This window comes from Eleginops maclovinus, chromosome 3 (genome assembly GCF_036324505.1).
Source record: "Eleginops maclovinus isolate JMC-PN-2008 ecotype Puerto Natales chromosome 3, JC_Emac_rtc_rv5, whole genome shotgun sequence".
Lineage (NCBI taxonomy): Eukaryota > Metazoa > Chordata > Actinopteri > Perciformes > Eleginopidae > Eleginops > Eleginops maclovinus.
Window position 1 is genome coordinate 887,651 of NC_086351.1, and position 12,698 is coordinate 900,348.

Sequence of the window (12,698 nt, forward strand, 5' to 3'; positions counted from 1 at the left end):
GTGACCTTCAGGATCATAAAGCTGGATGTCTGTCTGACTGTTGCCACGGTGATGAGTACTTGTGTGTGTAAGGGTGTGTGTGTCAACCATCGGCAATCAGGGTGTAAGCATGCAGATAGGAATGTGGTCCGGGCTGCGTGTGTGTGTGACGCAGACACAACAGATGCATGTTTTAGCATCTTAGGCATTTACAGGTAGGACAGGAATTACTGAATGACTGATGAAACAGGTGTCAGCAAAAACCACTCAGAGATATTTTCGCAGTAAATCTCAATATGTACATTTATTGATGTTTAAAACGGCAACAGGAGCCTGTTCACATGTTTGGTGACACCATGATAAGGAATGTTTCCAGAGAGCAATAAGAAGGTTGTGCTTCTTTCATATTGTTTTCATCAGACATGAACATTCACCTGAAAGTTACTCTACATTCAGATGGAGTTCAGTGCATGATGACCTGTAAACCCCCCCCCCCCCCATGTTGATAAGAAAAGGTCTGATTAAAAAAACTCAGTAACAAAGTTCTTCTGTTGACGTGAAAAAGGTGAAATGTCATGAAACCTGGAGCCTGCTGTGACCGAGAGAGAGAGCTTCGACCTGTGCTGGCAAGTGAGCAAACAAACAAGGAATCCCATGGACCCTGAAGGCAACATCTCCCTGGTTCAAACAGACTCCTCTCTTCCTCGATTATTAAGGTTTGTTTTTACTCATCGCCTCCCGTCCTCCCCGAGCGAGACGGAGACCAGATTTCATCCTGAGAGTCCTCGTCGTCCAATTGAAAACCGGACTTCCCGGCGGGTGCGGCTCCGTTGATGTGCGTCAGTGGGACGTATGAGTAGTCGCGTCGATCGGATTCGTGGTGGTAGGCGGCGCCTCGACACGCCCGAACCAGGTGGAGCACCAGGCTGACGGAGAGCAGGGCGGACAGGGTGAAGGTGAGCAGCATCCAGGTACGCCTGGGGAGGGACGGAGCAAAGAGTTGGACATCAATTCAAATCATTTACAGTCCTGTTGTGAACCCTGAACTGTGGAGGACCCCAACGTTTAAGGATAGAAATGTAGAGCAGGGGCCTCCAGCTCATAGAAACTGCCGGATGCTAACCTGCAGATGTTGGGTCATTTGCACAGTTAGCAGAAGTTGTGTTAATTACTGGTTTTGGAGGTTATGGGACTCGACCTTTGACACTCACTCTGCGAGATGAGGCGGCTCTCTGTGCTCCTCTTCATCTCGTCTCCATAATGTAAACATCTGGTCTGCTAAACAACGTCCAGCTGTGGAGAGGAGCAGGAGCGTACGCATGTTTGTTATCAAGAGGGAAATCTTTGCGCCTGAGGGTCTTTTGCAGATGTGAAAATAAATGACAGAACCAGAGGGGTAAAAAAGCCCTTCTGACTAAAGAGGTTTTCTTACTAGAAATTGGGATTTTAAAATGTGAGAATATCATTCACCACATTACATTCTGTACATTTAACATCTTTATTTTCCTAATTGTACCATTTTTAATTTGTTAATTCACCATTTAATCTCATTCATACACCACCTTACGTTTGAATAAATTGACCACCTTTAATATATAGATTTATCTCCTTTAATATATAGATTTATCTCCTTTAATATAGAGATTTATCTCCTTTAATATAGAGATTTATCTCCTTTAATATAGAGATTTATCTCTTTAATGGTGTAAACTGAGTGCTGAGTCAGCTTAGTGGTGTCTGAACTTAAATATCGGCCCCTCCACAGACTCTACAGGGAGGAGGGTCTGTTCTTTGAGACTGATATCTAATGAACTCCACTGTGTGTCTCTCGTGTGTCTCTTGTGTGTCTCTTGTGTCTCCTGTGTGTCTTGTGTGTCTCTTGTGTGTCTCTTGTGTCTCCTGTGTGTCTCTTGTGTGTCTCTTGTGTGTCTCTTGTGTCTCCTGTGTGTCTCTTGTGTCTCTTGCGTCTCTTGTGTGTCTCTTGTGTGTCTCTTGTGTCTCCTGTGTGTCTCTTGTGTGGCTCTTGTGTCTCTCGTGTGTCTCTCGTGTGTCTCTCGTGTCTCTCGTGTCTCCTGTGTGTCTCTTGTGTCTCCTGTGTGTCTCTTGTGTGTCTCTTGTGCGTCTCTTTTGCGTCTCCTGTGTGTCTCCTGTGTGTCTCTTGTGTGTCTCTTGTGTGTCTCTTGTGTGTCTCCTGTGTGTCTCCTGTGTGTCTCCTGTGTGTCTCCTGTGTGTCTCTGTGTGTCTCTTGTGTGTCTCTTGTGTGTCTCTTGTGTGTCTCCTGTGTGTCTCTTGTGTGTCTCCTGTGTGTCTCTTGTGTGTCTCTTGTGTCTCCTGTGTGTCTCTTGTGTGTCTCCTGTGTGTCTCTTGTGTGTCTCTTGTGCATCTCCTGTATGTCTCTTGTGTCTCTTGTGTGTCTCTTGTGTGTCTCTTGTGTCTCTTGTGTGTCTCTTGTGTGTCTCCTGTGTGTCTCTTGTGCGTCTCTTGTGTCTCTTGTGAACAGATGAACGGAATAGGATGTATTTTAAGGAGTGATAGAGGCGGACGTGCAGAGGAGTAACACTTCCAGCCGACACAGTGCTGCTCTGTTTGGACCGTTTCTCTCCTGCTGTGCAAACACTCAAACATTTGCTAAACCTCAACACACACACACACACACACACACACACACACACACACACACACACACACACACACACACACACACACACACACACACACACACACACACACACACACACACACACACACACACACACACACACACACACACACACACACACACACACACACACACACACACACACACACACACACAGTCGAGAGACGAGAGTGTGTATCTTAGTGCTGCAGATAACAGAATCCACCAGGGAAATCTTTCACTAACGTTGGCACATATTCTGCTTTTAGGTTTCCAAAAACCTCGTCAGCCAATCAAAAATCACATTGACCTGCCCTTTATAAATCATCTAGGTGTCAAATCATACATTTCTGACCACGTAGAAACCAAATGCAGACGAAGTATTCAGAAGCTTCTTTTTACTGTGTCTAAGCCCTAAAGTCTGAACAATTAGAGTAGTAGAGGTGGAACCAGTGACATCATGGCGTTCAGTGACCGCTAACACATTTAGCTAACATACTGAAGAAGACTGGTATTAGCATTAGTGTGGTTTAGAGTCCCAAATGCTTTCCGTTAAACCCCACATCTTCACATCTTGGGACTGAAATGACACAACAAAGCTCTGAAGAAGTTACTATACAGGACGTTTGGCTTCCCCATTGTCAGAAACATGTACATTAATTACCAAATCCCTGAAATGTATCCAGGGGTAAAAACTCTGGAGTGTCCCCGTGGTGTAAGGGTTGAAGTGTGTGTACCTCTGTGTACGGTGGAGTTGGTCTCTCCTCTCAGTGTGGTGTTGCAGCTTCCTGTCTGCGGGTCACACGGACACTGATGGTCACACACACACTCCTGAAGACAGGACGGGCCGAAGAACCCCAGGGCACACACTGACACACACACACACACACACACACACACACACTTAGCATGTGACCCATCACAATTTAGAAGATAAATTATTACATTTCAAGTCAAAGGAGACAAAGAATTTGCACCGTTTTCACAGGTTTTTCCGCGGAAGCCAGAGGGGCATGTGCAAAGTCCGCGAACGGGATCACAGGAACCGCCGTTAACGCAGGCGCAGGTTCGATTGCAGCCGTCACCGTAGAAACCAGGGAGGCACTCTTTAAACCAGAGGAGGAAAAAAAGGTTTCAATCCAGCGGTGCAGGGATGTCGTATTTCTGTGTTGGACCCTGAAGGCAGCATCTCCCTGGTCCAATGGGATTTCAACATATAAACCCAGAAGCTACAAGATACCTACAGCTTAGTCCAGCAGTTTTTAAATTCACCAGTGTGTGTGTGTGTGTGTGTGTGTGTGTGTGTGTGTGTGTGTGTGTGTGTGTGTGTGTGTGTGTGTGTGTTTACCTTGGCTGCAGTTCTCTCCTCTCCATCCAGCATCACAGACACATCCACCTGAGATGTGTTTTCATTTATCATTACAGTATTTATTCTACAGTACAGTTTATTATTTGCTTTATAGCTCCTGCTCCACACTTACTGGCGGTGCAGACCCCGTGGGGGCCGCAGGCTGGGGGCCGACACAGCAGAGTGTCACAGGCGGGGCCCTGCCAGCCCTCCTCACAGCGGCAGCCTCCGTCCTCACAGTGTCCGTGTCCACTGCAGTCTGCAGGCTGGCAGCGCGGCCGGTGAACACACAGCACGGTGGAGACGGGCCGAGCACAGCGCCACCTGCCGTCAGGCTTACTGAGGGGAGTGGGGGGGGACAAAAAAGTCATTCTCAGGTTCATGTGAGTATTGAGTGTCTCTACTAATCCTTGAGTACGGTCGAAATGTCCAAAAATCTGCTCCTATGGTCTATCTATCTACTATTCCTGACCTCTGTGTGAAACGTCCCGGGGTTAAGGAACAGTGGACAGGAGAACTCAACAGCACTGAGGAACAGAGGCTGCTTTGAGAACCCGACTGAGCGACACTATCCACGTACTGATGATGAAGGCCGTCATTAATGAGCGTCTGCTGTGGGGAACTACAGCTCCTCTAAAGCTACTGAGAGCCTCTCCTCTGCACCGTGCTCTCTGATGGTGCTGTTTCTGCTTTATGAACCAGGACAGCAGAGAGACAGATACTCTTCAGGACAAAGCCCCCCCCCCCCCCACACGTATTAACCCACATGAATCCATAGGTATGATAATATTTTAAATAAATACAAATGTTCTCCTTTTGATTAATCCAGAGCTGAACGTTCAGAACAGAGCTCTTTGGAAAGCTACGGTATAAGTTTTAAACTGCTTCATCAGCACCGTAACTTTCATCAAACGCATTTGTCCGTCACAATCGGCTTTCTCCGTTAACGGCCGAATGTTGTGGCACCGTACAGCTTCAGAGCTCCTTTCCTATCAAAGAGAATCAGAACAGCTCTTATCATGGCGGCCACTGAGGTACTTCCGGGTCATTTGGCTCCGTTAGAAACCTTCCTAAACTAAGCTGACTGTTCGACCGTACCCCGTGTGTCTGAAGGGTGATTGTCTCACCAGTGGTCGGAGGGGTAGCTTGCTAACGAGCCGTTAATCACGAAGGTGGAGGAGCCGCCTCCGTCTAGATTGATGGCGTTAACGACTCCGTAACTCTTCAGAGACTCGGCCATCTCCAACAGGTTCATCCTACACACACACACACACACACACACACACACACACACACACACACACACACACTTCAATCTTGACAGCTATCAGATGAATTGCAATTAAATGTGGTGTAAAGCTAGACCCAGAGGTTTTTATCGGAGGGGTCTCTTTTTCCTCACCCCCTGACTCCCGTCTGTCCGTCGATGTGAAACAGGATCAGCTTTCCCTCGGCGTCGTGGCCCACCGCCGTCCTGGCCGACACGACGTCAACAAAAGTGCGAAACTTCCCTGTGAAAGAACGAGGAAGAACGTGGAGAGGCTGAATCTCCTCTTCAGAGCTTCACAACAGAAACTGAAATCCCTCAAAACACAAACTAGGAGCAGGTTCAAGAGAAGAGGGGCTCGATAACAGGAGACACCAGCTCTGCAACATGAGTCCCTCTCAAGGCGTTTGCAGATACGACACTGGAAGTGAACTTTGGTTTCTCACTGGGAGTCAAACATGGCAGTGGAGTCAGGTCAGGTCACAGGGTTTCTGCTTTTATGCAAACGCTCTGAGAAACAGTTTCACTAAACCACTGGAGACCTGAAACTGGTCCTGAAAGAAGGGCTATCCATCCGTCTCACTTCAGGGGGACTTCCATTATATCTAGTACTATAGTTAAAGTAGAAGTACTCAGGTCTTGTACTTGAGTAAAGTAGAAGTACTCAGATCTTGTACTTGAGTAAAGTAGAAGTACTCAGGTCTTGTACTTGAGTAAAGTAGAAGTACTCAGATCTTGTACTTGAGTAAAGTAGAAGTACTCAGGTCTTGTACTTGAGTAAAGTAGAAGTACTCAGGTCTTGTACTTGAGTAAAGTAGAAGTACTCAGGTCTTGTACTTGAGTAAAGTAGAAGTACTCAGGTCTTGTACTTGAGTAAAGTAGAAGTACTCAGGTCTTGTACTTGAGTAAAGTAGAAGTACTCAGATCTTGTACTTGAGTAAAGTAGAAGTACTCAGGTCTTGTACTTGAGTAAAGTAGAAGTACTCAGGTCTTGTACTTGAGTAAAGTAGAAGTACTCAGGTCTTGTACTTGAGTAAAGTAGAAGTACTCAGATCTTGTACTTGAGTAAAGTAGAAGTACTCAGGTCTTGTACTTGAGTAAAGTAGAAGTACTCAGATCTTGTACTTGAGTAAAGTAGAAGTACCAGAGTGTAGGAATACTCTGTCACAGTGAAAGTATTCTAAATGTTCCTCCAGTGAAAGTAGAAAGTACTCTCCTCTAAATGTACTTAAAGTAGCGACAGTAAAAGTAGTCATTGTCTGATTGGTCCATTTCAGAATAATATCTCTGATATGTTTTATAATGATTGATCATTAAAGTGTTCTCAGAGCTGGTAAAGGTGCAGCTAGTTTGAATGGCTTTGTATACTGCAGGGTAGCTGCTGGATTTACTGCAGGTGAACTACAGTCTGATTTAAGGGGGATTATATTTACCATCTACTCCTCTGAGAGTACGTACCGGTCTCCTGAGTCTCGTCGCACTCGGCCTTCAGACTCTGGTTGATGTAAACCTCTCCGTTCCTCAGCAGCCACACCACGCCGCTGATCAGCTGCTCGAATGGGTTGGACTGGTCCAGAACATCCTCCTGAGACAGATACCTGGAGAGGAGACATCAGGGCGTCATGTTTCTACGACCATTAACAAAGCCAGTTTATAATAAACGTTGGTCCCACACTGAATGAAGACCTGTTTTACTTCAATCAGTTCAATGCGTCTCTTATTCTGAAACACTTTAACCTAAACCCATCTGTGTTGGTGCTGGTTCAGTTATAAAACTCTGTCCTCTGGGGCCTCTCTGGTTATTTTTACTCTGAAAATATCACCTCCACTCGGGATGACCTTACCTCATCTCACCCAGCCTTAAATTACCAAAGAGCCTCAGCTTGTATTTATAAACACAACAGCAAGGAGCTCCTCCTCTTCTCATGTCCGAAATGTTTTAATGAAGACCTATTCAGATTTGTGTGGTGTTTTCTCTCCTGTGTGTGTTGTATAGGTTTTAGTGCATGTAAATGGTCTGCAAAGGCTAAAATCCTTGTGTTTTTCTACCATTGCCATTTATTTACTCATTGTTAAAAGAATTTATTGTTTAAAAAAGGGCACAGCTGTTGATTTAAAGTCCAAACTGTGTGATGAGATAGCCTCGGCAGAAATCAGATTTAGATTGATTTATTTCCAGGAATGAAAACAAAGGATCTGTGTGTCTTACATAAAGCTCTGCCTCACACATCTGTGGAGGAAGCAATATGAAATTAGGGGTTTAACTCTGGTTGTTTTTGCTGTGTGTTTGCAGCCTCATGTCGTTGCATCATGCAGGGACTCCAGAGACTACTGACCTCAGGTATCAAACAAACAGGTAAAGATAAAGTATGTTTGTGTGTTGACCCAACAGGGGATTATAAATATCCAGCTCTATCTTTGGAGAGCATTCATGGAATTACTCTTGAATTATTTCTCAAAATGTTGGGTAAGTTTTTCAAAGAAGTGGAATTTGTTGATTTTTTGTGGAGAGGAAGTAAAGAAACCTGAACTCTGGATTTAATTGTTGTTGGAGGTGCGATATATGACAGCTTTAAGACATGAACAACCCTGAGAATCCTCCGATCATCTTTCCTTAACTCCGGGAGGTTTCTTGCAGAGGTTGAGGAATGGTGGTTAGGAAAAGACGATAGGAGCTGATTTTTGGACAACAATTTGAATGAACGAGGCCTCTGACGCTGCAGTTCTCTTCATAACTCCATGGGCCTCATAAGGTGAATACTTACCCGAACACCAGGGTGCCGTCCCTCCGGATGCCAAACTGAGCGTTCTGCACCCCCCCGCTGTCCCTCAGCATCCGGCCATCGCTCACCACGTTGCCCAGACAGGCTCCGGACTTCGTGTCGAAGAAGCCGCCGTTCTGGGCGTACAAACACCCGGCAGCCTCAGCCGTCTCCTCCACAGAGGCCCTCCGGTTCCCCTCGCAGCCTCCCGGACCCCCCGGCTCCAACACTGACAACATCCTCAGGGGGTCGGGGACCACTGTCATGTGACCTGGAGACAGAGGAGTGGAGTAGATTTACTCAAGTACTGTACTTAAGTACAATTGTGAGGTATTTTACTGAGGAACATTTTGAATGCAGTATTCCTACTCTCTGGTACTTTTACTCAAGAACAAGATCTGAGTACTTCTACTTTTACTCAACAAGATCTGAGTACTTCTACTTTACTCAAGAACAAGATCTGAGTACTTCTACTTTTACTCAACAAGATCTGAGTACTTCTACTTTACTCAAGTACAAGACCTGAGTACTTCTACTTTTACTCAAGAACAAGATCTGAGTACTTCTACTTTTACTCAAGTACAAGATCTGAGTACTTCTACTTTACTCAAGTACAAGACCTGAGTACTTCTACTTTTACTCAAGTACAAGATCTGAGTACTTCTACTTTTACTCAAGTACCAGATCTGAGTACTTCTACTTTTACTCAACAAGATCTGAGTACTTCTACTTTACTCAAGAACAAGATCTGAGTACTTCTACTTTTACTCAACAAGATCTGAGTACTTCTACTTTTACTCAACAAGATCTGAGTACTTCTACTTTTACTCAAGTACAAGATCTGAGTACTTCTACTTTACTCAAGTACAAGATCTGAGTACTTCTACTTTACTCAAGTACAAGATCTGAGTATTTCTACTTTTACTCAACAAGATCTGAGTACTTCTACTTTTACTCAACAAGATCTGAGTACTTCTACTTTACTCAAGAACAAGATCTGAGTACTTCTACTTTTACTCAACAAGATCTGAGTACTTCTACTTTTACTCAACAAGATCTGAGTACTTCTACTTTTACTCAAGTACAAGATCTGAGTACTTCTACTTTACTCAAGTACAAGACCTGAGTACTTCTACTTTTACTCAAGTACAAGATCTGAGTACTTTTACTCAAGTACCAGATCTGAGTACTTCTACTTTTACTCAACAAGATCTGAGTACTTCTACTTTACTCAAGTACAAGATCTGAGTACTTCTACTTTTACTCAACAAGATCTGAGTACTTCTACTTTTACTCAACAAGATCTGAGTACTTCTACTTTTACTCAAGTACAAGATCTGAGTACTTCTACTTTACTCAAGAACAAGATCTGAGTACTTCTACTTTACTCAAGTACAAGATCTGAGTACTTCTACTTTTACTCAAGAACAAGACCTGAGTACTTCTACTTTACTCAAGTACAAGATCTGAGTACTTCTACTTTCACTCAAGAACAAGATCTGAGTACTTCTACTTTTTTAAAGTACAGACCCGAGTACTTCTCCTCTGCTCCTAACTCTTTTGCTGAAGTCTCGGGGTTCACACTGGGAGTGTTTTACTTGGTGTTCCTGCGGCTGCTTCACTGACCGTAGACCCATCTGGAGTTTCCCAGCACGGCGGACACGAACACGGTTGACTCGGGGGCCCCGCCGCGGTGTGGGGGGGTCCGGGTCTCGTGGGTGGTGTTTCCCCCAGTGACAGAAAGACAGTCCCTGACGTGGCGGTGCGAGTGGGAGGGACCGTGACCGTGGGCGTACGGCCGCAGGGGGTCATCGTCCGGAGAAATGCTGTGGAGAAAAATGTAAACCAAATGTTAGACGTAGCATTTATTAGCAGGACTTCTACACTCTGATACTTCTACTTTTATTCAAGTATAAGATCTGAGTACTTCCCCCTCCTCTGATGAAAGTAGTAAATCGGACAGGAGGGTTAACTCTATGAAAGTGATAATGTGTTGGAGGAGGTGTGTAAGCATGACTCAACACCGCCATCCTGTGTCCACACACTCAACCAGCAGCAACAGGAACTCAAACTGTCCCGTAAAAATGAAAACAAAACGAGATGACAGCACTCATTTTGTGACCAAAAGTCTGGGATGAACATTTGATGCAGGCCTTTTGAGTGGAGCGAAACAAAGCTAAAGTCAAACACTGAACGCCATCACTGAAACCGATACCTCTTTTGATTGGGTGTTTAAAATGTTTACATAGTTAATCTTTATGTTAAGTAAAGAGAGGACTGAAGGCCTGTAATGGTTGTGTCGGCTCAAATGTTTGAACTTCGTACTTAAAAAGTTAGCTAAATACTTGATGCTGTTGCCCAACAGCTGTTAAGTTGTGTTAGCTTTATTTTGCATACTTGGTACTTTAGTAGGATCATAAACAACTGGACTTAGCCCCATAAACTATTCATTTTATTTAGCTTATTCCACTATCTTACAAAGAATTAAAACTAGTTTTGACCATGTGTATTTAAAGGAAGCTGGATATACAACGTTCATTCCTATGAGGGTTATTCAGTGGCGCATGAATCCCAGATGGAGCGACTGTAGATTCATAAAATACCCGGATGTGGGCTCATAGAGCATGCGCAGTTGAGTTCTCCTAAGCCCCGCCTCCGATATCTCGCTCTGTCAGAGGAATGGATACAGAAAATAACTCTGGATTCAGCTTTTAACGCGTTTTACAACTTATATAACCTAATGATTTAAATAAGGGCTATACAAGTGTTCGTGCTGGGTGGTGTATTCAGCTTAAATAAATATACGCTGATTTACAGACGTCTCTTTCCCGATGTAACTCAATCAGCAAAGGTATGTTGTGCCAAATTGACGTCACGTACGCTGTAGTACCAACGTTTGGCCGCTACGGACTTTCAAAATATGGGCTTCAACGGCCGGCGCACGTCCGCTTGTTTTTGACACAAGACTTCTCTCTTTAGGCTGGGAACATAAGCGACTAAAACGGGACTTACCGGGGGTCTTCGGTCTCAGACAGCCGGACGCAGAGCCACAGCAGCGGCCACACTAACAGATATTTCACCGATACTGCTGCCATATGAGGGGGGAAGAACCAGCCGCGAAAAGTCCCCTCTACTTCCTACATCCTCCAGCTAGCACTCAGGAAGACAAAATAAAACACAGCTTCTTTCTTTACAAAATAAAAGCACGACCGTGTACGGTTATTTAATTTATAGATTTAAAAGGAAATAACATTATAAAAACTCAACAATAATTCTAACAATAAATTGTAATAATCAAATGGGGATTTTAATACTTACTTTCTTGCTTTTGTTACGATTTTATTTCCATGTATATAAAGCTTTGAATTATATAGAAATAAAATGATTATTATTATTATTATTATTATTATTATTATTATTATTATTATTATTATTATTATTATTATTATTGTTGTTGTTAATCACAAAATACAACGTCCCTGTTGAATTGTTTTGGTCATATTATGAGAGGCTAAAATATTACTGTTTTACAAAATACTCGAAACAGGATGAGTTAGAATGTTGCTATAATTTTTCTAACAAACTTGTATTTATTTATATTGAAGAAAGATGCGTTGCAAAAATCATAACATTCTGTCTAACTTTTCCTCTTTTTTTGAACACATTCCAACAGTTTCCGGTATTTTGGACGTTATGTAGTAACTCCACGTAATGCGGTCACATGACGGACTGTTGTCTCCACGTGGCACAAAGTCAAAAGTTCTTTCGACCGAGGCGAGAGGACAACATAACCAGCGGCGACTTCATCATAGGCGGGGTCAGGGTAGGGCCCAAGCAAGAATTGTGTTGGCCCTACCATAAAACCAACTAATATTCAGAGTCAGGCCCACTTGAGGGAAATTAAACAACACGAAGGGAGACCAAGTTGATAAAGATTTCAAATAAATAATTTATTAATTAAAATACAAGTCAGTAGATGTTTGTCTCGTCTTGCTTGGGGTGAAGTCGTCCCGCCGTACCCTTACCATCCATTCGGCTCTCTCCGACACATCCACTGGAAAGCTCTGGAAGCTTATGGTGCTGTTGTACCTCCACCAATTATTACTAAGTGGTACACAGCAATGGAGTGCGGTCTTCTTAACGCGTTGATACGCCAACCGCCTCTCTTTCACCCGAAATCCACTCATATTCAAACTTTGTCAACTAAATTATTAGCAGCTACTCTAAACGGCGTCTCCAATCTCCACAACAACACAACCTACCGGAAGTAGTCCAGCGTACACTCAACACACGGACGTTAACCGGAAGTTCTATTGTGCTCGTAGCCTATTAAGCTCAGGTCAAACTTGATCGAAACATACAATAATCACGTTGACTTTAGGTTTACGGTTAAATAAACGCCAGTCTTATTTTCTCAGAGGTTAGAAAGTGACCTTGAAGTGTTTCCCTTTAAATGGTCACGTCCCATTTCCTTTTCTTCGGACGTCACGACCTCTTATGTTTATCACTGGAGATATTTCAAACCCCAAACATTTAGACACTCATGACCTCTGACCCCGGACCGATGCTCACTTGAAGCAGTTTCTGAACTTAGAGACGAAGAAGAGGATGATGGGATTGATGCAGGAGTTGATGGTCGCCTTGTTGATGCTGAAGCAGCCGAGCTCCAACAGGAAGCTGCGACCACGGAGGAGGAAGAACCTC

The 12,698-nt window shown here is 44.0% G+C and overlaps 1 protein-coding gene across 2 annotated transcripts; it reads right to left on the bottom strand.

Moving 5' to 3' along the window:
* Positions 1 to 255: 255 nt before the first annotated feature.
* LOC134862264 (N-acetylglucosamine-1-phosphodiester alpha-N-acetylglucosaminidase-like) lies at positions 256 to 11,187 on the bottom strand. Of its 2 annotated transcripts, XM_063880069.1 has the most exons (12): positions 11,007 to 11,187; positions 9,621 to 9,820; positions 7,998 to 8,265; positions 6,691 to 6,830; positions 5,368 to 5,476; positions 5,093 to 5,221; positions 4,099 to 4,304; positions 3,966 to 4,013; positions 3,595 to 3,723; positions 3,355 to 3,486; positions 1,191 to 1,272; positions 256 to 956 (listed from the first exon to the last, which is right to left on the bottom strand). In XM_063880069.1, the coding sequence occupies exons 1-12, from the start codon at positions 11,087 to 11,089 to the stop codon at positions 704 to 706; spliced, it is 1,779 nt and encodes a 592-aa protein (XP_063736139.1). In that variant the 5' UTR covers positions 11,090 to 11,187; the 3' UTR covers positions 256 to 703. The 2 variants fall into 2 exon arrangements, with proteins under 2 accessions (XP_063736139.1, XP_063736140.1); XM_063880070.1 differs by lacking the exon at positions 1,191 to 1,272.
* Between the last annotated feature and the right edge of the window lie 1,511 nt (positions 11,188 to 12,698).